The following is a 26242-nucleotide window of genomic DNA, read 5'->3' as shown; positions in this document are numbered from 1 at the left end:
ATCAGTCATCGTGTTGAACAGTTTCAAAGGCAAACGGTTGCAGTTTTGCTCTCTCCCCAACTCTTATTTTGAAAAACATGTCTCCCAAGTAACATGGTTAATTGAAGTCCAGTGTCCATGAAGATGTAATTGTTGTTCATCTCCCGCCTCGCTTGTGTTTGCTGAAATAAATCAACTCTACCTGGTCAAAATGGAATTCATGCTGTAAAATGGAAAATTATAATTTTTTTTAGCACTTAATGTGAAAGTTGCATTGTAGCTGCTGAGACGGCGTGGTGTGAATAGAATAACCATTTTCATTATTTAAGTAGTTACACAAATAAAATAATTATTTAAGTTCTCTATGTTGTTTTTACCATTGTACTGTATGTGACAATTTTTTTTTATTCCTGTATTGTAAATAAAACTAGGGATAACTTTGTTTCTCTACAGAAATATCAATATGTCTATTAAAATTTATAGCATGTCTGAAATATTTGTCTCTCTTTCATCTTTGGTTGTCAGTAATATTATGAAAAAACTAATCACCTAATGATGTTTGGAGGTTTTCAGTGAGCTATAATTATTGGATTAATTGTCATTATTGGAAAGAGAAAATGTATTAATTATTCACGTCTCATTGCAAACTTCATTCTCCACCTACGTCCATTTGTGTTCCTGCATCCATGTACATTTTTGCACCCACCGCTGAGTCGCTGCATTGTCCAGATTACACTCGGAAATACGCTAAGAGGAAGCGAATCTGTTGATTCTCAATGTGTGAGCATCAACTGATACAGTCAAATATATATATATATATATATATATATATATATATATCAAATTTTACAGTTCTCTCAGTTCTACACTCCACTTAACCACAAATTCACACCACATATTCCACTATAAGCTTTTAATCATACCGCGACCTTCATTAGTATATCAGGTTTCCCAGTTGTCGTGGAAATGCACCTGTTTATGTTGGCTGTCGTTGGCTGGAGAAGGTACGTCTACTGAGCAAGATCATACGATATGATCTAAACACCAGAACAGCAAATGGTGCGATTGTTTTGTCAGTTGCTGTTTTGAAGGTGAAGAATAAACTCGACTTCTAAGTCGACATTAAACAGCCATCCATAAAGGAGTAGTTTCTCGCAGAGATTGACACCATTCTTCTATGCTTCTGTTAAACATGAGGTACAGCCAGCAGACAGTTAGGTTAGCATGAAGAGTCAATGGGGAAAAACCCTCTTAAAAACCCTTTTTATGTCTTAATTTTTACATTTTGGATATGTACACATTATAGTTTATTATGTAATATAACCTGATAATTCATAAGCCTCAGAGTTGCTGTTGGGTTTGTATTTGTAGCTTAATACTTGTACAGATATGAGAGTCTAAGTCTCTGCAAGAAAGCCGGTGAAGTATATTACTGAAAATGTCAAAAAAAGCCTCCAATAAAATCTAAATGTCCAATTTTTCCAACCGGGTTCAGTTGTCGGACACATCTGTTTCTCTACATGTGTCCTGTCGGTCCCTACTGCATATTCTCACTAAAGAATGACAATATAGAAATTGCAGAAAGACAGAAAAGATACTTACATATCCCTAATACGAGATTTTCCTATCAACATTATCATTTTTTTAATCCAATGGCAATTAAATATACAAGAACCTTGTCTATGGTAATGGCCCCATGCTGGGAATTGTCTCATTTCTGGTAAGTCAGCTGCAACATTTCCACCGATGGTTTGACCTCCAGCCAGGTAAAAAGAGTAAAGAGAAGGATGTTGAGAAAATGTTTAAGTTAAACGTGGGCCAATGTGGCTGGAGGCCCAGGGTTTTCCCTTCACTCCTGCTCGAATGGAAAAGCTGCCCGCAGAGTTGACGGCGAGGAGAGAGCGGAGATGGCTGCTATGTCGTCATGCAGCGTCACTTTGAGCAATGCCAAAGTTCAGCCTGAAAAATTCCTCATTTGAAGTGGAAATTCTCCACTCTGTTTTTCGGAAGTACACAAACACGTCCCTGCATGGAGGCACACACGCAAGAGCCACTGCTGATGGCGATATTAATTTCCTTCTCAAAATACCAATGAGGCTTTGTGTTGTATAATGATAGTGAGTGGAGACCACCCACCTCACTCTGGTCTCACTCACACATACACACAAGTGCACGTACTGCCATATTTAGAGTAATGCAATACTAAGTTGTCTATGCACTGCTCGGATCCAATCAAAATTGCATAAAGTGGAACTGTCCAATAGTGCTGCGAGGTCCAGCGTATATTTGAGTTTATACACTATCTGTGGCATGAATCATTACTTTTCATTTGGAATAGTTTTCTTTTTCCTTCCCAAAGGGCCCTTGTCTGGCTATCTTTCCCAAACAGTGTAACCCAGTACTTTGAATAAACATGAGGAGCCTGTATACCAAATATTTGTAGGACTGAGATGGCTGGGAGTGCATGCTATAATATTGTATACATGAGTGAAAGAGTCGGCACAAGCAATACTTATAGGGTAACAGGAGGAGACAGGACAAAACAGGAAGAAACAATAGCACCGTGATTAAGAAATACGTCATTCGTTTTCTCATTCCTTTCTGAAAGTGAACAATTCATTATGTTGCATTTACTTGTGTTTCTATTCTCTAGTCATGTTTGATGTCCTCTGGGGCTCTCACCGCCTCCTGCTTTAGAAATTATGTCTGATGCTCACATTGGTGTTTTAATTTTTGATTGCAGTGCTGTTTATATGGATGGCTTATTGTGAGATATAGGTTGTGATATACATGACTGGACCCTTACGAAAATGCACCTTTGTGAAATGTGGAATCAAATTTCACATGTTCATTTAAATTTTTTTACATGTGGACACTTTTTTCTTATTTTTAATTTTTTTTTTTTTTTAGAAGTGATTGGCTTTTAATGGCTGATGTTATATCTGACATTTTTAACGTCTCATTCTCACAGGAGACTGTTGATACCTGCTTCTAGACAGGCACCATCCCTCCATGTACATAAGAAGTCTCTGCCATGTCTTAACGACTACCACCCTGTGGTAGTCAACTATATTCTGAGAAACTGGTTCTCCAACACATCAGAGATAACATCCTTGGCAGCCTGGACCCTTGCTTCACCAGTATGCATTCAGAACCAACAGATCTACCAAGGATGCCATATCCACTGCCCTCCACTCAGTCTTCAAACACCTCGACAATAAAAACATCTGTATCAGGGGCTGTTTGTTGACTTAAGCTCAGCTTTCAATACAGTATTATCCATGAAGCTGATTGGAAAACTTTACTCTCTGGGCTTGAGTACAACATTCTGCAATTGGATATTGGACCAACTCAAAAACAGACCCCAGACTGCTGGGATTGGCAGTCACACCTCCTCTACTTTAGTGCAAAACCAAGCCCCCCAGGGCTGTGTGCTCAGCCCCCTCCTGTTCACACTGTACACTCCAAGACAATCCACAGAACTCTATTGTGAATTATGTGGATGACACCATCACCATCAGTCAAAAAAAAAAAGTTAAATTAAAAAAACAAACACAGAAAAGGCTCTACTTCCTGAGGAAACTTAATAAAGCTAAATTTTGTTGCAATAGAAACTTGGCCCAGAACAGGAAACATCTGCAGTGAGTGACTAAAACTGCACAAAACATCATTGGTGCCCATCTACAGAGCAGCAGTGATGTCGGTTGAGTGAAACATCTGCACAGAATGCTGTACCAGTTCTCTACATTTACCTAAATTCATCATGAGAGTCATAGCTAACTCCGCACCTTGTGCACGCAGGATTGTACAAGACTCTTTTTTTAAATTAAAGAAATAAATAACTACTATTTTCAAAATATGCTTGTTTATCTTCAGTACAGATGATTCAGGATATGTGTATGTCCTTTGAAGTGTTTAAATACTGTATGACATTGCATTTGAATAAAATGGCATGAACAATTACTTCCTGAACCAATGGAGCATTTACACTGGAGCTTTCACAACATTTTACCTCAGTAATTAAGTTGTTAGTACAAACAAATCACAAAAATCAGACCCAGGTTATGAAACACAGACTTTCTTTAAGGACTCCTATTACTTTAAACGTGACTATCCTGAGGTGTTTTACATTTTCACTACATTTTGCTGAGTTGATGTGTTAGCCACCAGTATCACCACCCTTTTGTTTTTTCATGGCAGTCCGGTCCAGGTGTAGCGCTGTGTGTGTAGCAGAGGACTGTAAACTCACCAGCATTCTCGAAAAACAAGCATTAAGTGAATATTCAGGTTCCCTTGTGAGTGTGACTTTTATAAGCACAAACTACAGTGTGCACGTGGAGGCTAAACATAACATAGTGCCAGTGCAGGTACAGTATGACGACTTATGCAGTGGAAAAAAAACATATATTATTCTAACCGGCCGTGCATGGAAACTTGAAAGGTCTGGAGTTGCTGTGAAAAATGTGCTTCAGTGACCTAATTGCTTAATAGCATTTTCAAGGTTTGTATATTAACAATTTACATTTGCAGTAAAAGGACTGGTCCCTTTAATAAAGCTGGTAGAACAAAGTGACTTGTCAGCTGCTTTCTTTAACTACGCGTACAAAGAAGTCATTTTTCCAACACATCATTATACTAAAATGACAGAACAGGTCAGTTGCCAGTGACTCCCAAAATTATATATATATCACAGTTCCCCAAAACAATATGATCGTAACAGTTGTTTGTCTTATGCTCACAGTTTGGTTAGCTTTAGGCACTAAAGCCTCTTGATAACGTTTAGCCAAGAAAAAGGTTTGGTTAGGTTTAAAAGAAAAACATTGTCGTACACCGATAGTTTGGTTAGGCTTTGACACTAAAACTGCTTGGTTAGGGTTTAGGCAACAAAACTAATTGGTTAGGTTTAGGAAAACAATGCTGTAAACTTGCAGCCTGGTTAGGTTTATGCATCAAAACTACTTGCTAAGGTTTAGGAGAACACAGATGTACAGTCGCAGTTAGGCTTGGGCAGAACAACCCTACTTGGTTAGGTTTAGGCAAACATCATGGTTTGGCATAAAATTGCTATGTCACATCTGAAACTGTCAGTACAAACATACTGTACCTACATTATAAACATGACCTAACTTCACTACTTAAGTTAAAATAACTCACGGTTGACTTCTGGAACCAAACAGCAGTCTCCTGAATCAAAGTCCTGACCTGATTATCTATCCCCAACCTCCTCTCTTTATGGACTTTTTGTCCTTTATGCTACTTCCCTTCACTTCCTCCTCTACAGCCACTAGAGGACACCGCCTAACAAAAAACACAAGTATAGGTCGTAATAAGCTCTTTTCATAATCGACCTATATGGTTGTTTTTCTGATGAGGACAGGCTACTTTTTTCTCAATTGGCTTGTTTTTTTTTTTTTTTTGGCACTGCTGCTTCATCGAATCCACAGTACCATTCATTATTCTAACTGTCGACTCTCATTTTTTCTCAAGACACCCATGTCCATCCCGTGACACTTTTCTGGAAATGTCTGCCGATACTCACTTTGACTGTGACGTCCCCTTCAAGTCTTGTTTGACACATGTATCATGAATAAATGTTTCCACTGTGATCTAACCGTACCTCACCGATTCACCACCATACCACAAAACTGTGGAGATCACTGTTGAATGTACAGTGCGTTGTACATTTGGCTCAGCTGGATGAGGTCATGATGTCTTGTCAGGGAAGGATCCTAGCTGGGGAGTAACACCGATTCATGTTTCGCATTAACATCTGCGCTAGTCCACGGTGGAGACGGTCTCTCGGATATGAAATGTGCCCCCTCGGGACGCAACATACTGTGAGAATATTGGATCTAGGCTGTGTAAACATGTGCGGTGGCTGTTTCAGTGAATCTGTACCTGTGTTTTGTTTTTTTTTTCCTGTGTGCATGTCAATACCGCAGTTGTTTATCTGGTTTTGTCACACCCTTAATTGCTTAGTGTATTCTGTGACCTCATGTGTTTACTCTGGGCCGACTCAGTGAGCACTACTGAAACGCACGGCCGAGGCAGCCGAAATCTCATATTCCCTGGCCCCGATCACTTACTAATGAAGACACACTTTCCAACCAGCGTCCTGCTGCTGCTGCTGCTGCTGCTGCTGCCTTCTCCCTGTGCCTCAGCTAACTCTCAGCTTATCACATAACAAAACAAACCTCCCTCGCCGACCACCTTAGAGGAGTTTGGGTGGTTTCGTGCGAGGCTGTTGATTTTTGTCGTCTTTGTAAGAGACTTTTTTCTTCTTCTTCTTTTCTTTTCCTTTTTTTTGCCGTCCTCACACCTCCGCTATCTCATATTTCACACTTGTTCATTTCATCTCAGTACCTCAGTTATTTACACCAACATCCCGTCCCGAAGCACTTCCTCTTTTTTCTTCTTGTGCTCACTCTCCGCTCAGTCTCTCCATTCACTCTTCATTCCATCACTCCCCCTCTCCTTCCTCTCCCTTTCGCTCCTGGATTCAGAGCTTGTTTACTCTCCCGGACCACAGCACTGACTCGCATCCATGAAATGATGCAATTAAGGATCCCACTGGGGCTCAATCTGTCATGTTAACACATGCTAATCCCCCACAGAGGGCTGAGAGCAGCACTGAGTGTTGGGCGACAGGTAAGACTGACGGGGGTGAGGGGTAGCGGTGGTATAAAAAATGAGGGGAGCGTGATGCCTTGTACCGCAGAAGAAGCATAATGTAACCGCACAACACTGACGGGAGAGGAATAGGAAAGACAACATGAGGTATGTGTTTTTATGTGTGTGTGAGCAACTGACACCAGCAATAAAACAAGTATTAGATAACAGTATCTAATGTACTGAATGTTTCTTTTGATTCATGGTTTTAATCAGTTCATTAGTTACTGTTGTGTAATTGTCAATTGCTCAACATTGACCGAACTGTTACAGACTTAAAATATACAAGGCTCTGCCCCTAGATTAACAGTGAACTCAAGAGGAACAGAGGCGTCTTCATATTTTGGATCTGCCTGACGAGTTTGCTCAACAGGACGCAGCACATTAATATTATATTTCAGAATACACCAGTGGGATGTAATAAGCCGACAAATTAGACAAAAGCCAGAAACAATGTGTTCTTTATCAGACAATAAACAAACACGGCTGTGCCCAAAGTAGGGCGTCCAACAGGTTGGGAAATAAAGATGTTTTTCATTTTTTTTTTTTTGTGGTACAGTTTTGTTGTAATGTCTTGCAAGAGGGACTAATAAGAGTCTAACGGGTAGGAAATAAAGACGGTTAATTCGCAGCAGATCACAACAAAAACTGTATTACATACACATATAACACATATAATGAGAACCATTTTTGTTTCCTACCTGTTAGACCCCCTGCTTGGAGTGTAATTGTGTTTGTTTTCCATCTAATACAGAACATATTATTTCTTTCGTTTTTGTCTAATTTGACAAAAAGTTCAGCTTGTTACCTTTTATTAGTGTACCCTAGAAGTAATAAGTGCCACCTAAAATATACAAAACGCATTTCAGCGGGTGTGTACACTCACTTCCTGTTGAGTGGTTTGATAAATCAAGCGCAACTGTCACTGTCTCTTCACACCACGAAATATTATTGATACTGGTTATTGAACTTCCTTTTGAGTGTCTTACCTGCAGATACAACAGGTTTTCTAACACTATAAACTTTTGCTTGCTTGCTTGCTTGCAATGCTTTTTTTTTTTTTTTTGCCTTCTGGATAAATTTTGTTAACCTGAATCTTTATTGTCATTATAACCGGAAAGCATTCACGTTTGTTTATTGTGACCAAATTAATCGTGAATCTGATTCATCTGATCTTGTGTTTTGCTAGTGTTGACAGCCACTGTATCCTGACACAAAGTATCCTGATTGAGGGGAAAAGCAAAAAGAAAACAAAAATGTTCCCACAAAAGAATATATGAGTATGAGTGAAATGTGCTACTGTGAGTGTATGTACAGTAGCATGAAGGTCCTTACAGTGCATGTGTAACTTTGCATATATCACCGTGTGTGTGTGTGTGTGTGTGAGATCTATAATGAATGTGCACGCGGCTGTCAAAGACAACACATCGCTCTTTGTCTGCTTCCCCTCTCTGTGATCCTCGGCCGGGCTAGGTAAACAACTGATGTCGGCTGGAATGGACCACCTAGGTATAAGTTTCCATGTGGGGGTATCCCCTCAAAGCAAGGCAAGGAAATTTTCCGAAACACATTAAAAAGAGTTATGCAAATGGTTTACGGCAGCGCTCGTGTGGCTGTATTGTTATATTAATCTGTATACACTGTGGCTCATCTTGGCAGGGTCCTTTGTTTGCCTTCACTCTTAATCTGCTGGGCTCATCTCGAGCTTACATCATTCAGAGTCAACAGTGGGACATCCGCCGCAGCCTTACTGCTAACACTCGGGCTAACGCCGGGGTCAAACAGTGTGTGTATGTGTGTGTGAAGGGGGGGGTTCGTGTGTGTGTGTGTGTGTGTGTGTGTGTGCGTGTTTGTGTGTTTCCCTGCTGGAGTGTGTGTCGACCGAAGGGACCGAGCACAGCCAAAAAAGGTCTAGAAAGTTGACTGTAAGTGTCCGCTGATGTTCACAGGCACCTGACTACGGCAGCATAGAAAAAAAAAAAAAACTATTACAGCCTCTGCGTCTGATGGCCGTGTCCTCCGGAGTGTTTGCTCTTCAAACACCGACCACCCTCCAGAACTTTCCTGCCCTGCGAGAACGGGGGGGGGAGAACAGCGAAAGGAAAAGAAAGTAAAGTACAGTTGGTTTTCTGTGCTTGCAGAGATGTGGTTTTGTCTGACTGAAGTGGGGCCATCGCTTGCATCAGCCCTCCGTCCGTGTGTCTGTGTGTCCAGGCCAGTGAATTCTGCCAGATGCCTGCCGCCTTGTTATCTGTGCAGGCACGGCCCGTTCTGCTGCGCTGTGTGGGCCAAACAGTTTATCACACACCACTAGCAAAGAGGTTGGGGTCTTGCACAAGTGATAGCAAACACTCGCGGACACACACACACACAACCACACACACACTTTGTCAGTGGACCGTGTTTGAACACACATGCATGGATTTCATGGTCCTGTCATATTAGTTTCATGGTACGTGTGTTTTACATGCTTTCTGACTTTTTTGGCATCTTTTGCTCGTTTTACAGTGTTCAGTTTTCTTGTGCTTCCCTCCACATCTCGTCTTGTATCTTGTTCAATCAGCCCAGCCCTGTTACCTGAGTTCTTCCCAGACTGCTTTCCATTCACACCTCCGCTACATCTTCTCCATTAGCCCTTCCCTTCATCCAGTGTTTTTCTAGCTTTTTGAAGCCTATCAGCCATTACAATCATTACCCACAATGCAATATATCCACTGAGTGTCATCACTGGAGGCGTTTTATCAGATTTCATGGAGCTTCATCTGGAGCCACAAAAGCCTTTACACCACTATCCATTTTTAGGATGTAGTAGTAGTATCACCTCCGGTCATAATGCTAATATAAGTTAGTCACCTCCATTTTAATGTAGCCTTCAAGCATGAGAAACTGCCAAGAAACAAAACTCTCTGCACGAAAGCAAACACTTCATTTCTCAACCAGCCCTTTAAGATTTGAAGCTTGATTAATTAAAGCTTTTTTTAATGAGTCAACAGTCAAAACAAGAATTTAAAAAAAAAACCTCTTAACTTGTCTAATGAATCAGCAACAAAAAAGGCAAAGCTGCGCTCTGTAAACAAAAAAAAAACCCTGATTGTTTATGGCTCTGGTATAACAACAAATTGCAACAGTGCGTCAAAAGCCACACACAATCACACAAATGCATCCCCATAACTCCAAGTCCAGCTTCAGGGCGCACTCTACAAAATGAATCATAAATAAATCGAGTCAGTGTTATTCCAGAAATGGAGGATTACAGAGTAAACATGCCGTTCCCCTCAGTGAAATATTGAACTGAAAAAGAAATATTGCGCATTCCTTCTCAGAAAATATTGCCCATTCATTCTCATCAGTGCTACATAAGGTAAAAAAAAAAAAAAAAAAAACACATGGTGCATGATTTTCATTTGGTGATGCTCCGGTGTCTTTGTGCTTGGTTAAGTGTTCTTCTGTGGTGCTGCCTTGCCAAAGCTCTAATCCTCGTTTTGGTACAGAGACTGCCCGTGGTGGTGTTGGTGTACTGTGTGCATCCTAATCTCTCCAAAGCTCTGTGTCTAATGGCTGCACTGCCTCTCTGTACACTGTGTACCTCCAGTTTAGCTGTAGACTAACACACATGGCAAAGTGGTGACAGGAGGAGGTTGTTACGCAAGCAGACGAGGAAGCAAGAAAGGAAGGAAGGAAGGAGGCAAGGAAGGAAGCAAGGAGGCCCAATTCTGTAACAGTTTAAATCACGTCTGTTTTACTTGTGTTGATAAACATTACCGATGTAAACAAACCGGTCAGAAAACATTAAGTCATGCAAATCTGCCTCGTACAAGTCCCGCCAATCACTTCTGTGGTAATAGCGGGCTGCAAGTTTTGTGTTTTGAATTGTGACGCCGGAGCTTGCGCGTGTATTTTCGCTGCCAATTATTCTGTCTACTTAGTCATCAATCATTGAGCCTTAAACGTCCAGGGCGCAGTCGAATAGTCACTTCCTATGTCCTTTCCTGACCACTTTTCCTTGACCTCAGTGGAAAAACATTGTGAGGTCAAGGAAAGATGTGAAGGAGAATTCATAAGTGTGTAGGAAGAGACAACTGCTCTGCTAAGAGGATCCACACCAAGCTATTTAATCATGTCACGGTGGATGTTTTTTGGGTCTGCCGTGGGGGAAACTACCATTTTTTTTTTTTGAAGATGGACTACTAAATCTGCGTCTTGGATACTTCACTCTGTACATTCTTCATGTGTTGATTCATGGAAGCTGTATGAACATGAACAACCGGCAGCTGAAAAACACTACTTCATTTAGGGTGCAGAGGGGGCTGTTGAATTTACTGTACTTGTTAGTGCTCACAGGCTGTGGATGTGTAATGTATAATATATCACTGTATTGTATTTTTACTTACATTTGCAATTGTACTGCATTTGAAACCCTGTATTTTCTAGTTTTCCGACAGGTGAATAAGCGTCTTGCTAGAACCACTTTGGGCTTGTGTATGGTTGTATGTCACAGCACCAAGGTTACAGTTACGTCCATATCAAATCAATAAAACAAACAAATGTAACAAGTTGATCTTTTGATTCATGATGATGTAACCGCATGGAATTGTGGGATGGAACCTTTCCTTTTGCAAAGATTGGTCTGGTGTGCACGATACTCAAAGCACCTTTCCTTACCTGTTAGAGAATTCAAACAGCTCTTATCATGGCTGCCTCTGAACTACGTCCAGGTCAAAATCATTCAGTGAGGAACCTTCCGAAACAAAAAAAGATTATTCGACCGTATCCCCAGTGTTGAGCGTGCAGATGTTTTTTTCTAAACAAAAGTCAAAACAACACGTGCTTATTTATTTAATCTTTGTTTCACCACAAATATTATTTAACAAGGGACTAACACAGCAGCATAAAAAGTTTCACATAAAGGACCAAGTATGAAGCAATCAGTTTACCTTCACTGGACTTCTTTATAATATAATGAAGCCAGCTTTAAAACAAGTAGAAAAAAAAAACGCCACTTGGATGATTTCAGTTCAGTTCAATAGCGCACAACCATCACAGACGTTTCCTCGGGGTTCTTTTCAAATGGAGCAGGTTGAGACCACAGTCTTTTTATAAGCTTATTTACAGAGACCAAACTGACTCCCACCATGAGCGAGCACAAGGTGACGGCGGTGAGGAAAAACTCCCTCTTAACCAGCAGAAAACCTCGAGAAGAGCCGGCCTCTGGGTGGCCGGCCATTCGCTTCATCCTTTGGTTTAAGAGAGATTTCAGATGATTCCACGGTGGTTTTTATCCGTTTAGAGAGTCTTCTTGTCGGAAGACAGATCTCGAAAATTGTTAATCAACATCATGGTGATAGATGGAGTGAGACCTCCTCCCCTTCTTCCCCCCCACCCCTCAGATCTGCTACATTGTCATCCTGCCACAGCCGTCCCTGCTGTCCTCATCAGGCCCTCGCAGGTGTCCCGTCTGCTGACCTCGTCCCTGACCTTTAGTCTTTAACCCCTCACACCTGGGCGACCCCCTTTGCACACCCTCTCCGATCTCTGACCCCGGACTCTCCATCATCCTGGGGCTCACCTGGTAAAAGCATTAACCAAAAAACTGTAGTAGCTCTCCACACTCATAAATCAGAGAGACACCTTCAAAACAATGACAACACACCCCTCCTATCAAGTTGTTTAAAGCCTCTGCAATATACCGACGGCTGGGGTCTTAAAGAGCAGGTTACAAAGTGTTGAATAATATCGGATTCTTGCATTTCGCTAGGAAAAAATCTGTGCACTCTTACGTACATTCATGCTGTAAACTGACGTACGTATTGGAACCAGATGTACTTTTACACTTTTTCATGTGCGCTCGAAGCTATTTGTATAAATGCAGGAATACAGAATAGTGTGTTTATCATGAATGCCACGAGAGATAACTGACGAAGAGCAGGAAACTTCTGCACCAGTCTCTTGTTTACCTCTGTGCTCTGCTAGCAGGGAGCAGCTGCCCACAGCTTTATATAATGTGGCATTGTTTAAGTTTGTGTTGGTACACGTAAGTAAAAGCGACACTAAGCTGGGTCATGCTGCAGAGTGGCAGTAGCAGTGTATGATTTTGTTCAATGTTAATATTAAACATGTTGCATAATGCACCTCTCATCCATTATTTTGAAACCCAGTGTAAACTCTTAACAGTAACTGTCCCTTATAATCTGCAATTTTGAGGTTCCTCGTCAAAACTATGCAGCGGTTTGACTCTTGTAAATGTTGAAACACAGTCTCAAACACTGGTTAATGGCTTGTCCGTCCCTTCGCCTCCTGATTTGTAAGTCAAGTCAAAAACATTTAATGTGAACGTGATATGACATTTTTTGTGTAGGTGTACGTATCAGTGGTTTGAAGATGCGCAGCCAGCATTTTATCCTGGTTGCTTACTAACTGAAGTAAAATCTTGGAAGTTAACATGTTCACTGGTATTAACTTATAACATAATAAGCAGCATGTGAATGTAGCATCTTTCAAATTACTTTGATCACGTCTTATTTTTGTTTGTAGAAAAATGAAGCATCCTGGTGGAATTGTTTTTCTCTATTTGGGACTCTAAACAAACTTCATTCTCGAGCTCAGCAATTTTGTGTGCAGGAACAAGCAGATGGACTCATTAGAAAAATATTGCCAGGCAGGCAGGAATCAAAAAAATTTAAAAATATAGTCAGTTTTTAGAAGTGGGGCAGTGTTTGCAAGAATGTGGCTTTCATGACTTCTTCTCTGAATCCGTTTCGTTACAGTTAATTTTGTTTTTATTACCTTTGTTGTCTATACTTTTCTTGTTCCTGTAGCCTGACACTAAAAATGCACAGTGTGAAACTGTCTCAATTGAAACATTCAGTCCGTGTCCAATTTCAGAAAAATCATCCTTATACTGGAAGTTCGATATGACCTACATAAGAAAACTACAGTCGATCATCAAATGTAATGGATGGACCTCTCTGTGTAGAAGAATTCATGAAATCAAAACTGCTCTTTATGGACGAGTGCTGAGGATGAATTGTGGGGGGTCACATCCTGAAGAAAGAAGCTCTGTCTTCTCGTGGTAGAGTAGGTCTTCCTTTACCCTTCCGGGCAGCCAAATCAGCAAAAAATGATTTAGAAACAAAATAAAACACCATAAACAGCAAAGCTTGTGAAAGTAGCAGACCTTTTGACAGTTCAGTCCAAATTTAGTCCTCTGTGGCAGTGTTTAACTCCAAAATGATAATCAGCAACTATAAAATTAAGTTTAATTTGACTTCTCAGTGCGCTGGTGGTCTTTTTTTTTATCTCTGTGGGCAAGTTCTGAAAGGCAAAATATCCTTCAAGAAAATCTGAATTGTCACGCAGTACACCCGCATGTCACTATTACATATGAAAAAGTACGATTTAATAAGAGCAGAAGGGCTGTCTTAACGGTCTGTGTTACTGACCACCAACATTGTTCCAGGAATCCTATTTTCACATCGGGGCTTTCACTCCAACCTCATCATTTATGACGGATATGTTATATTTTTTGAGCAGGTGGGGGTGGGGAAGAGGCTTTAAGCAAATGACATCTGATCTCTTTGTGGGGCATCCCTTTTCAAGTCGGGGAATCAAAGACCACCAATGTGTTACACCTCTCATGTGGTCAAAAAAGAGAAGGAGGAGGAGGATCTGCAGATTTTTGGCGCAGGCACACACTTGAAATCTTGATCCGCTCCCACCAAGTCCAATGCGGGCAGATGGAGGCGAACTCTCTGATCAACTCCTGCACTTGCCACACACTGCGCTCGCACCGACAACGTTTATCATTCTGTTTTACTGTTGACGGCCACTTTCTTTCTTTTTTCTTTCTTTCTCCTTTCCCCTCACTCCTTCCCTCTTTGGCAGGCAGGATTAAGTTTAATTGTATCGTTTATGACAGATACGAAGTGAGGTTTGGCACTGATTCAAGGCAGACCGTGCACAGGCATTTTATGGTTTCTTTCCACCTCAGTTGCTGATGTGTGGTGGTGACACATTTGACAAAAACCATCCAAGATGCAGGGTTGGTGGGTGGGGGGACTGCGTGTATGTCTACTCAGACAGACACAGCTGAGAATGAACTGAGACAAAACTTTTTACACAGACCAATTTTCAATTTTCAGCAACCCTTAACCGCACCTTCTTCCATGCCATCCAGCACCTCATACTATCCCATTCTTGGACAAGTATGATTGGTTGAATCTAAAACCGTGCGGTTTGCAGCTTGAGCACTTTTTTTTCACGCTCTGGTCTGTTCTGCAGTGGTGGCACCCCGGTGGCCACCTACCCACAGTAATCTCATAATTAGCTGAATGGGACTAGAGGAACGGTGCCAAATATGCGCCATTTGTTGTTTTGGGGTCAGACAAATTGAGGTGTCGCTTGAGAACAGAAAAGTCTGGTTTGCTGTGAGCTGACTAAACAAGCAGCATAATGTTGGCCTTAGTGGGGATGAGTATAATCAGTTTGATCTGGGGCCTTCAGTGAAGCTGTAGGGAGGTTAACACATGACATCAACTTATAAAAGACTTTTTTTTTTTTAACAGCTGATGTTCATTCATCAGACAGATGCAGTGTGTGTGCGTGTGTGCATGTTTTGTGCATGTGTGTGCGCGCGCTTGCGATTTCGCATAGTGAGCGGACCACCAGGCGTCCAGACATGGACTCCGCCTTTGAGCTTAATACAACTGATTGCACTCTGATCAGTGCTGGTAATAGTTAAGGCTTCAAAGGCTCTACCTCTCAGGCTGCCAGCGGTTATTTCCGACCCTGAGATCCAGTCCCTCCCAGCCGTCGGAAAATACTTAGTCCTCATCTGTGTCTGTCGTTCGCTTATATGAATAATAATTCATCATTTGACTTTTTTTTCCCTTTTCAGTTTCAAGTGAGTAAAAACCAAACAACAATACCAAAAAAAAAAAAGCAAGAGTGATTTAGTTAAAAACACACATGCGGGACAGGATATTAAGATTAATATGGTTCTAAAATCAAACAAACAAAAATCAGTCATGAGAATAACAAATAAAATATATTCTAGGAAAAGGGAACCAGTGATATCATTTGAATTTGACAGCTTAGTAATGACCTTGGACACAGGAGTTGAACATCTTGACTTGTAGTACACTTAGTTCTCAGTAGATTTAATCTGTAATATGCTGGTTTAAAGGGACAGTTCAACAAGTTGTTTATTAGGATGAGAGACTGATGGGTGCAGGGGGGTGGTTAGCCTAGCTTAGCATTAAGACTGGAAGCAGGAGGAAACAGCTAGCTTGTCTCTATCCAAAGTTAACTTCTGTTTTGTTCAATCTTTACAAAAATAAGTATAAAAAACATAAAGCTAGAGTTCAAATTCTTAAGCAATTCTGGTGACACAGTAAAGGTACAGTATGTAGGATTTAGTGGCATCTAGCGGTGAGGTTGCAATTTGCAAAAAGGGAAATATCGCTCATCTTGCCACAAAACCCACATCAAATCACAGCGGCTGTTTGCTATGTCACTTTGCACAGCTTGTATTTTGGCCAAAAAACACTGCGCTTGAACACACCACTAAGACTACAACTGATAGCCAACTAGCTATCGCATTCCTGGCTTGTGTAAATGGAAATAACTCTCCATTCCACCGGGTGGTGGTAGCCTGTATACTTCATTCAAAAAGGGGAACTGGAAGAAATTAATAAGTATATACATAAATAAATTATAAATGAAAAAAAAGGAGCTGCTCTTGCTAATATGAACACTTCAAATGTGGTTTGACACTGAGCAGATTTTCTAACTTCTTTGCATTCTCGTAATTCGACTCTTCTTCTGTCCCTCTCCTTGTATTTCCACACAGGTGAGCTGTCACACCTCTAACATTCAGCACCCTGCAATTACACCATGTGAACCCCCCCCACCCCACCTCCACTCCTCAAACAAACACACAGGTAAATACCCTTTGGCACGGAGGACACCTCTACAATTGCCTTTTAAACACACACACCCATCACGAAACGAGAGAAGCTTTCGGAGGATAGAGGCAGCTAATATGAACTTAAAGGACCGTAACAGAAACTGTGGTGGAGGAAAATGAGGGAAATAAGCCGAAAGGTCTTTGTTGTGATGGTGCATTTCTTCACGCTCTCTGGGGCTCGTCATCAGGACAGGTAAGAAAGAAGAAATTCATGTAAAAGAAAATGTCTAGAATCGTGAACTTTATCACTTTTGTATTTAAAAGGTATAATCTGTCACTTTTCCGAGAAGAAATAAACTGCTACCAAACTATGAGAAACACAGGAATCTGTGCAAGTTCTTCAGAAAAAGACAAAATAAAAGGGATGTTAATCTTTCTCACATAGACTGCCGGGGCCAGTACAGTGTGAGCATGTGAAATGAACCTACTTGGCCTGTGTCTAATCATTTAATAGCCTCCTTTTGCCGTGTGGGTGTGAGGAGATTTAACAGCGGCCGTGGAGGAAGCTTGTTCAGTGGTTCTTTAGGCTGTGTAGTTTATTGCACTTTTGTTATTCACAGCAGATTTTTAATGAGGGAGAAATGATTGCTGCATAGAATTTAAGGACGTTTTCTGGTGAACGCATGGGAATGAGGGAGGTGTTGCATGAGTAGTTACAGTGTGCGGCGGCAGCAGATGGGCTCTTGTGCGCTCAAAAGATCCAGTAAGAAACAAAATGTATGAGATATTTATCTGAATAAGGGATTCAGATTTACATTTACATTTCATTGTTGTAACGATTTATCGTTGACTGCATCAAAACTAACTTGTGGTCATTCTTTTGTTGTTTGTTTGAATCCCAACTTTTTCACTTTTTATTTTATTTATTTGTTATCATTATCATATTAATATTGAATGTAATTTTCCATTTCTAGATATAAGAATTAATAGTTAAGGATTTATAGTACATTCATCTCCTGACATTATTGTCATGTTACAGAGTTTTATATATATTGACAATAAACATGCCACATTTACTCTGTCGCCCAGACTCCCTTTAAAAAAATTGAAAAAAGTAGCTGAGTTGACATTGTGAAAAGCTATTTATGACACCTTTAAATGTTCTTTGGGGTGTTTATTCCTCCAGAAGGTCTGGCTCTGCACCAATTTTCTCCTCCAGAGTTAGCTGTCTCTGTGCAGAAGCAACATTCGGCGATCGTTTTGTTGCAGTAGAGACCTGTAGCAGCAGAAATTACAGTCCAACAATGTAATGCACCACGGTGTATAAATACATAGATGTTAAAATTACTGTTGTGTGATTGTGGATGTGGTATACAACCAGTCAACCATCACACTAGTGTTTGAAATTCCAATTTACTGCTTGTCATAGATTATTAACTATTTTGTTTATTACATAGGAGGTGGTGATAGACAACAACTACTTCCTTTGGGGACTTAATGTTTATCTTTCACCATTATTATGCACATGGTTTCCTAGATACTGCACCTCTTTCATTTTTGGAATACCATTGGACTGGCTGTTGTTGAGGGCCTCTCAGTATTCATGATATGTGCTCTCTATGTTTGCATTTGCCATCATAAACTAAGCTTCAAAGGCCGCTGCCCTCAACCCTTCTTAGCCTTTCACCTTCCTTCAGGGCATCAGACTCTGTGGGTCCTGCGCTGAAATTGAAGCCCTGAAGGCTTGACAATACTTAATGGTCTGATAACCTTTTGTCTCAGCCTCCACAGGTCGCCGGAGGATGCGCTGGAGCACACTCGGGGTCGTGGGCAGCCGGGGCTCTGCAGCTACGGTCAGACTACTTCCTGTTGTTTGGGATGGAGGAATGTTAACGGCATTTGTCAGCGTAAGTCTGTTTCAGTGACAGCATGAGTACAATGACACATTACCCAGTTCACAGGTTATCAGTTCAACATCTCAGAAAAACAACAAATATTAGGAAATACATGTTGGGAAGTTCTGGTTCTTGGATTTCTGGTTCTTTTTTTATTTTAGTATTTCCTCATTCATTGCTGTCTTTTCTTTTCTACTAACAAATCAACTCAGAATTCTTAGTGTCGTAAAGTAAATATGTAATATTATTGTAATACTGCAGTTCTGAGGTACTTTTTACTTCCATTTTATGCTCCTTTACTCATTTAATCCACTACATATCAGAAAGAGATCATGTTTTATTTACTCCACTAAATGTATCTAACAGCTTTAGTTATTGGTTACTTCAAAGCCAAAAGTTTAAACTAAGTGTGATGTGAACATATGACAAGCTTATAAATAAAGTCTACCAATACAATGTACACTACATGACAACAATATTAAAATACTGCTTACATGTGACTGTATCTGTAGTAAACCATCATTTCATATAACACTCTGAGACACGCTGTTCTGTTTTTTGTACCTTTGCTGAGGTACAAACATGAGTGCAGGCTTTGTAATTGATATTGAGTATTTTTAAATTCATGTTTGTACTAATTAATATTTAGCCTATAAATATAGCCTCTAAATCAAAAATACTCTTTTAGTTTTGTTTTTTTTTGTCACTTTAGTGCTTTGGAGCTCATTCTTTTGGTTTTACAGCCCAAAAGTCTGCTCAAATTAATATAATTTCACAACACACAGCTGTTTTTAGTGAAAAAGCTCTGTTGAACCACTGTATATCATTACCTGCTCAGCAGCAAACGAGAGACAAAGCAGGCAACTAGCTAGTAAATACAGGGAGCGTTAAGCGGCTACTTTTTTCTCAGGAGATGATGGAGACCAAGACAGGGTGAAAAGGTCAGTGAAAATCATACTGACACAGCCAGAGATACAACCAAAAAGACAAAAACATTCCTGAAAAACACACTCTTTAGATCATCCTTCCAGCACCTAACTAACACACAGTTAGTTAGCACCTAGCTGGACACTAAAATGGAGCGTTAGCCGCTAAAGAATCAAACATCTTCTCCAGGAGCTGGTGGAGACCAAAACAGAGGTAATAGAGTTAATATTTAACTAGACAACTGTGTATTTAGGCTACTGTCGCTCTGTATCTGTGCAATGTGTGAATAGGCAACTGTTTGCTAACAACACCTTATAACATGATACGTGTTTAATAACCTTTCTGTTGCCGTCAGGTGGACAAACATTACTTTTATGTCATATAATTCAGCTATAAAGATGGCCTTCATATACCAGTGTGCAGGAGTTGGCCTGATTTGATTTTCAGCGTGTCTGTCATCCTCAATAGCGGTGTGCGGGAAGTCATGTGTGAATGGAAAGTGCGTGCGACCAGACAAGTGTTCATGCTCCACGGGGTATAAAGGGCCGCGGTGTGATGAAGGTGGAGTATAATACACAAAATCATTGCCAGTCTTATGTTTCTAATTTCTTGCCCATTACCTGTGTTCTCCTCATTTACCGCAAAGGATCTCTATCTGCTGCCTGAATAATGTTTCATATTGACTCCAGATGTGAACGAGTGCGGTTTCCTGGAGAGGCCATGTTCCCAGCGCTGCATGAATACACACGGTAGCTATCGCTGTTACTGTGAACCTGGATACACACTCGACGCAGATGGATACACCTGCACCAGTGAGCAATTTCCTGTTTAAACAAAGCATTTCAAACTTACAGACCACAATCTGCAAATCAAATGAAGAAAATCTGTGAAACTGACAGATGATATTTCTGATGTCAGAGCAGCTCTTCATAAAAAGCCACCTGCCATCTCTGAGGTAGAAGTATCAGAGAAATCTGATCTCAGTTTAAACACCTTCATGGGCTCATATCATAAAGAGTGATATCATGAAAAGTTCAAACGTGGTTTTTGTTTTTAAGATACCGTTTGGTCACCAGTTTTGTTTAAACAGTCCCAGTTTTGCAGAGACTGTAGTCGTGTGCCGTGTGTGTGGTGGCATGACTGTGTGTGTGTGTATGTGTGTGTCTGTGTGTGTGTTGTCTCAGCGGTGATCCAGTGGCCCATTTCTCTGACCGATCCTCAGCCAGTGTTTCCCTGTCTGTCTTCCAGGAGAAGCCGCATGTTTCTCCCTGCGCTGCCAGTTTGGATGCCAGATGGAGAGAGGGGGAGCGGTGCGCTGTCTGTGTCCCCCCGGCCTCCACCTGGCCGCTGACAACAAGACCTGTGAAGGTAATGCTGCTTTAGTAAACACCCCATTGGCTTATAGCTGTGGTGTAGCACTTGTTCAGATTCAGTGCTTTTTAGCTTGATAGTGATTTCTGTTCCCTTCATTATTCATGTCTGTCATAACCTTCATGTTTTGGCGAGGTTGTTATTCAGTCCTCACTCATCATTAGAGAGAGGTGCATCTGCTTATATCATTTTCAGCTTGTAGTAATGAACCTGCAGGGAATTCACTCTCCTGAGCTCAAGGGGCATTTAGCGTCTTTCAGCACATTGTTTTGGTTTTTGTGTTCTGTAACTGCACACTGTGCACGATCTACGATGTTTCTGAGCAAAGTGGAGAATCCAGCACCTCGATAATTTTCTTAGGAGTTGGTTAAGATGACAATGGAGCTAAAATAAGTGCAAATATTAGACTTGCATTAATCATTTGGCAAGAAACACATCTCTAAATGAATGCTAAGGTCGCTAGATAATAAATAAGAGTATTTGCTGTCAAGGTCACAATTTCAGTTTAAAAAGTGATAATGTCAATATTGTGTTTGCAGCTGTTTCAATTGGCTGATATCAGTTAATGCAGGATAAACAAAGCTTTATTGCTTAATCTGTGTTTGCTGTTTTTGTAAATTAGCAGGCATATGCAGGTTTGTAAACCCGCTGAAATGCGATCGACTGCGCTCCCATTGCCAGACAGATGAATTTGCATCCCTGTTCTTCTTCTGGTGTCAAAGATAAAAGCTGTTAGTTGGTGTTAATGTTTGTTTTATTGTCCAGTGCGTATGACCAGGGCTAATGTACTTGACCAATGAACGTGATTCAGCACTTCAAACTGCACACTGATAGTACCTCAGCCAAGCGCTACCACCAGAGCAGAGACTTTTCAGTGTGGAGAAACTATGGTGCAAGTACTACTGGACATTTTGTCCCTGATTCATCAATATGCAGGTTACGTTTCTGAGTTCCTGGTCCCATGGGAAAGTTCCTGTGGTGAAACAGCGATATAGTGAATCCCTGTTGTGGTGGCCTTTCCAGATCTTCTGTATTTGGCTTTATTTGTAGAACAGGTGATGCACACAGCTTCCAGTGCACATTATGTTAACTACATGCAGCGAACTTACCAGTGGCACCTCTCCACTGGGTCTGTCCACCCAACGGTGAAAAAGCCTTTAATTACCTTGTGTGAAGAAAAACATACCCTGGACTCGCTCCTCAGTGTCCGACCACTTTATGACCGAAGTCCCTCCCCCTCCAATGGCTCAGCAGCAGACACCTCCTGTCCTGTAATGAAGCGAGCCTTCAACAGCTTCTCTCACGGCTGTTAGGATGTTTTCACACTGTGGGAGAGCTTTTGGTGGGAACGATTCAACATCCACAACGGAGAGAAGTCGAAGCTTTCAAGTCAGTGATTAACACCTGTGCTTAGTAGTAGTATAGTAGTGGTTTGACAAGTATATAAGGTACCGAACATGGAGCACTACATTTATTTTTGTGGGTTCTTACAACCATAGACAAACTTTAAATAGAAGGTTAAGATAGTAGAGAAGTAAGGACACATCTAGTTGCCAGTTTAGGTGTTTTACATAAAGGTATACCTACATATGTTCAGACATTACCTGACTCTGTTTTGTGGAAAGGATGCTCACACAAATAAGATACCCTAATGCCAGTTTCCAACTAAAATTAGCAGAAGTCAGGCTTTTTTGGCTTCAAATCACCACTGAGCAGCTTTCATAGGCATGAACGGGGCTCCGCCTGCAACACAGTGTCCAGTAATGAAATGTCCTTGAACAGAGTGCATCACAAATTCCTTTCTTATTTACGCCACTGGATGTTGATAACGCAAGATTTAGTGTGTTCACCTGGGTCTTACGTTTCGATCAAAGCCGAGCCAAGCCGGTGTGATAAAAACCCACGTCTGCTGCAGAGTCAATTGACCCGGGTGTAAATGCCAAGTTTACACAATCCCATTGCTCAAAAATGCCGGATCTTATTGGGTTTAAGTGCTATCTTTTACCATTGGAAAAGGGAGAGAACCATTTATTTGTTTGTCATTAGAAGTTAATGAATCCCAGAGGATGCCATAAATGACTTCATTCTGCACACCTGATGTGAAACATTTGTGTATTTGGGTCATTGCTTGTTTTTGAAGATCTCTCAAAGCTTCGGTACAAAGACGTCGTCACAAGGTCAAGGTACTCATTTGTGCCTGTCATGTTTGTGAAGGTAATTATTGTTTTTGACAACACAGACAAGGAACGCTCAAGCAACTTCACGTCCTTGGGAGATACAGTGTGTGGTGCGTGTGTGAGTGTTTGTTTTAAAAAAAGGTGAGGCTGGGTTGTGTGGACGAGAAGGCCAAAAATTCAGACTGTTGTGCAATGAAATTACCCTAATGTGTTGCTGGTGTTGGACACGTGTTTATGTTGTTTTGCAGATGTCGATGAGTGTCAGCGTGATGCTGATGTGTGTCCGCCGCGGCAGACCTGCAAGAACACTTTCGGCAGCTTCGTCTGCGTGTGCCGAGACGGGTTTGTGATCGGGACGCTGCAGGGCTCGGTGCAATGTCGAGGTGCGGTCTTTGTTTTTAAATGAAGTCAACGGTTTAATGTTCTTTTTGGAGCAACCCAATATCTACTTGTTAACAGATTGCCACGTTTCTCATTAAATCCAACCCAATCACCGGAAAAATATTCCTGCTAACCACAGCTATGTTAAAACCTTGCATTTCTTAAGTGCAGTTTTCAATGTTCAGCCCACCGGCAACGTCTCTGCGTATTACAGATCTGTCCAAGGTTGAAACTTATTCCAAACATGGCCTTTCATGCTTTCATCACATTACATGCTTATTAGCTGACTTTCACATGACTGGATACTTTACGGACACCTGTGGATATTTCCAGTCATTTTTGTGGCGACCAGAACAGGCTTCTTCATGGGAACTGGGATCATCTCCAATCTGCGATGGAGGCCACAAGAACATGATGTTTTCCTAACCCCAACCAAGTGGTGTGGTTAGGAACCAGAGCATTATCAGTGTTTTGACAACAGAGAAATAGAAAATTGTTTAACTTGGTGAGGGTGTAGGAAAAAAATCATGATTCGGCTTACCTGGCTCCGTCGCAACAAATGCTGGCTGGACTTCTTGTTAAAAACATCTGTTTCATTGTCACTAACATGGCAGAAAAATGTCCCCATGTATTGTTGAAAACAACCAGCAGTTTCAGGCTTACAGATACTGAAATAGCTTGCAAATAACACATATCTTAGAAACATTGACATGATACGTATAAAACTAGCACATTTTATGGATTTTATGGAAGGCAGTTGGGGAGAAAGATAGTTGATTGGTGCATAGGGAAGAGAAAAGGGGATATCGTGCAACAGAAGATGCCCCTACAAGAGCTTAACATGTTATGTGTCTTAGACCACCAGGCCACAGGGACGCCCATGTACGACATTTCTTTATGCCACGTTCAGATCTGTTCCATGTCCAATCCTGTAAATGACTAAATGGATCACAGCACAGCCCCACATGTTCTCCTCATCTGTGTTAATTGGCAGCGAGAGGGATCATGTGAAGATGTGCTTTGGCAGCAGTGGATCCACAGACCATGTTTATTTGATGAACACTCATAGCTCACCCACTCAGCTGTGGGCTCACCCACGACCTGTTTTTGTTTTCATCTGTGTGATGAGCATTGCAAAATTATCTTGAGCAGGTTTTAAACAGACCCTTTTCCAAACCCCTTTGCTCGCTCTGTGCTGAGCTAATAAGACTTATATCTTATATCTGACAGGCCTTCGTAAACATTTCTCTTCTTTTTCACCACAGATAAGGACGAATGTTTAACTGGGGCTCACCGGTGCAGCCGCCGTGCTCAGTGTGTCAACACAGATGGTTCCTACACCTGTCAGTGTTTGGAGGACTACTTCGGCAACGGACGCACCTGCTGGCCCAGGAGAGCCCCACAGTCCAAGGCTGTCATGTACTTCAACTACAAACTCTCCAAAAGGACGAAGCCTGGGAAACCTTCATCTTAGAGTCAAATGAAAAGAGACGCGCAACACTACAGGGTAACATGGGAGGCGTTCAGGTTAACAAAATGGTTAACAGCAACTCTCAGAACGTAATGTCAAGTTGTTGAGTAATAATCATTTTCAACACAACTGGACACCTTTTTCTTTTAAAGGCTGTCATTTCTCTTCCCAGCCACCAAAGCAAAAAACCTGGAATACCCCCAGCACCATTAGTGGCCGTTTGATGTCTGTTGAAGGAACCCTTCATTTAACAAATGCGCTGCGACAGGACCACACTCTGAACTTTGCTTGTGTGCTTCAGCCCAAATGGACTGTGATGACAGGAGGGTTTTCCTTGTGCTGGCATCACCGCTGTCACAGAACCGCCGCCCCCTGTTATTGCGCGTGTGATCGGCTTTGTCCTGCAAAATGCTTCGCCAAAGTCCAAATATCGCTTATGGATCGCTGGTAATTTATCAAATGTACCCTTAAGTGTGAGTTTTCATCATGAAAAAGAGCAGTTTTGTGAGACCCGATCAGAATTTGTTAATAAAAGGCTGACCTCTGGTGGATGGATGAGGGAAGATGCTGTATCTCTGCTGCCTTTGCAATAAAGTCTGAAGAATGTTGTGCTGTCAAAGAGTATTTACTGTAATCTGTTCGTCTACCGTGTGATATGTCCGTGAAGGGTCCGTACGATGCTATTTCAGATTTAGAAAATCGATGGAAAATGACACATTTAAGAGTCGGTTCAGAGGCATTTGAAAACGCAGACTGGTGTTTTCATACCTCGCTGTTTATCTTCCTCTGTTATGCCACAGGGAATGTTTTCAGACCTACTAAGTCACACGCAGGGCAGACTACCACACAGCAAGAGAGCATAGACAGGTCAGACCAACCAAATACCAAGAATCTTTGTCTGTCAGCAGCTGTCTGGAAACCTCTTCCTGCGTCCACAGAGCGCAAGAATGGAAATTGAAGTTCGTTTTTGATGTTTTCCTTGGGTCAATTTTACGTTTCCGTCGCGATGATTACGATCGTGACCCCCTGCGAGAGGGGGGGAATACTTGGAGATAATAACTGTAATGATAGTAGATGGTGGTAGGGGGCACTACGTGTCATGTGAGGGCCTCAGCCGAAGCTTTGGAGCGCTGAGAGAGTCGGGCTTGCAGTGAGAACAAGCAGCTGCTGCCTGCTGAAGGGCCCTGCCACTGACCCTATTCATCCCAACAGCAGGTGTCACATCAAGTCCCCGCCTCACCCTCACGCACACACATTCACACATGTGCTCCACACACACTCTCTCTCTCTCACACACACACACACACACACACACACACACACACACACACACACACACACACACCCATGCGCAAAATCACAGAGCCTGGTGCACGTTTACACACACAGATGAGCGTGTGTGTGTGTGTGTGTGTGTGTGTGTGTGTGTGTGTGTGTGTGTGTGTGTGTGTGTGTGAGGGGGGACCTG

At 41.6% G+C, this 26242-nt stretch overlaps 1 protein-coding gene across 1 annotated transcript; it reads left to right on the top strand.

Annotated features, from left to right (window-relative positions):
- Positions 1 to 16681: 16681 nt before the first annotated feature.
- Positions 16682 to 25381, top strand: LOC119024519 (nephronectin). The gene is made up of 7 exons (XM_037107403.1): positions 16682 to 16805; positions 18335 to 18459; positions 19843 to 19935; positions 20064 to 20186; positions 20623 to 20742; positions 23171 to 23305; positions 24569 to 25381. The coding sequence occupies exons 1-7, from the start codon at positions 16729 to 16731 to the stop codon at positions 24775 to 24777; spliced, it is 882 nt and encodes a 293-aa protein (XP_036963298.1). The 5' UTR covers positions 16682 to 16728; the 3' UTR covers positions 24778 to 25381.
- The last annotated feature ends 861 nt before the right edge of the window (positions 25382 to 26242 follow it).

The sequence above is a fragment of the Acanthopagrus latus genome, chromosome 1 (assembly GCF_904848185.1).
Source record: "Acanthopagrus latus isolate v.2019 chromosome 1, fAcaLat1.1, whole genome shotgun sequence".
Lineage (NCBI taxonomy): Eukaryota > Metazoa > Chordata > Actinopteri > Spariformes > Sparidae > Acanthopagrus > Acanthopagrus latus.
The sequence above is the reverse complement of the archived record's forward strand: the minus strand, read 5'-3'. Positions and strand labels throughout refer to the sequence as shown.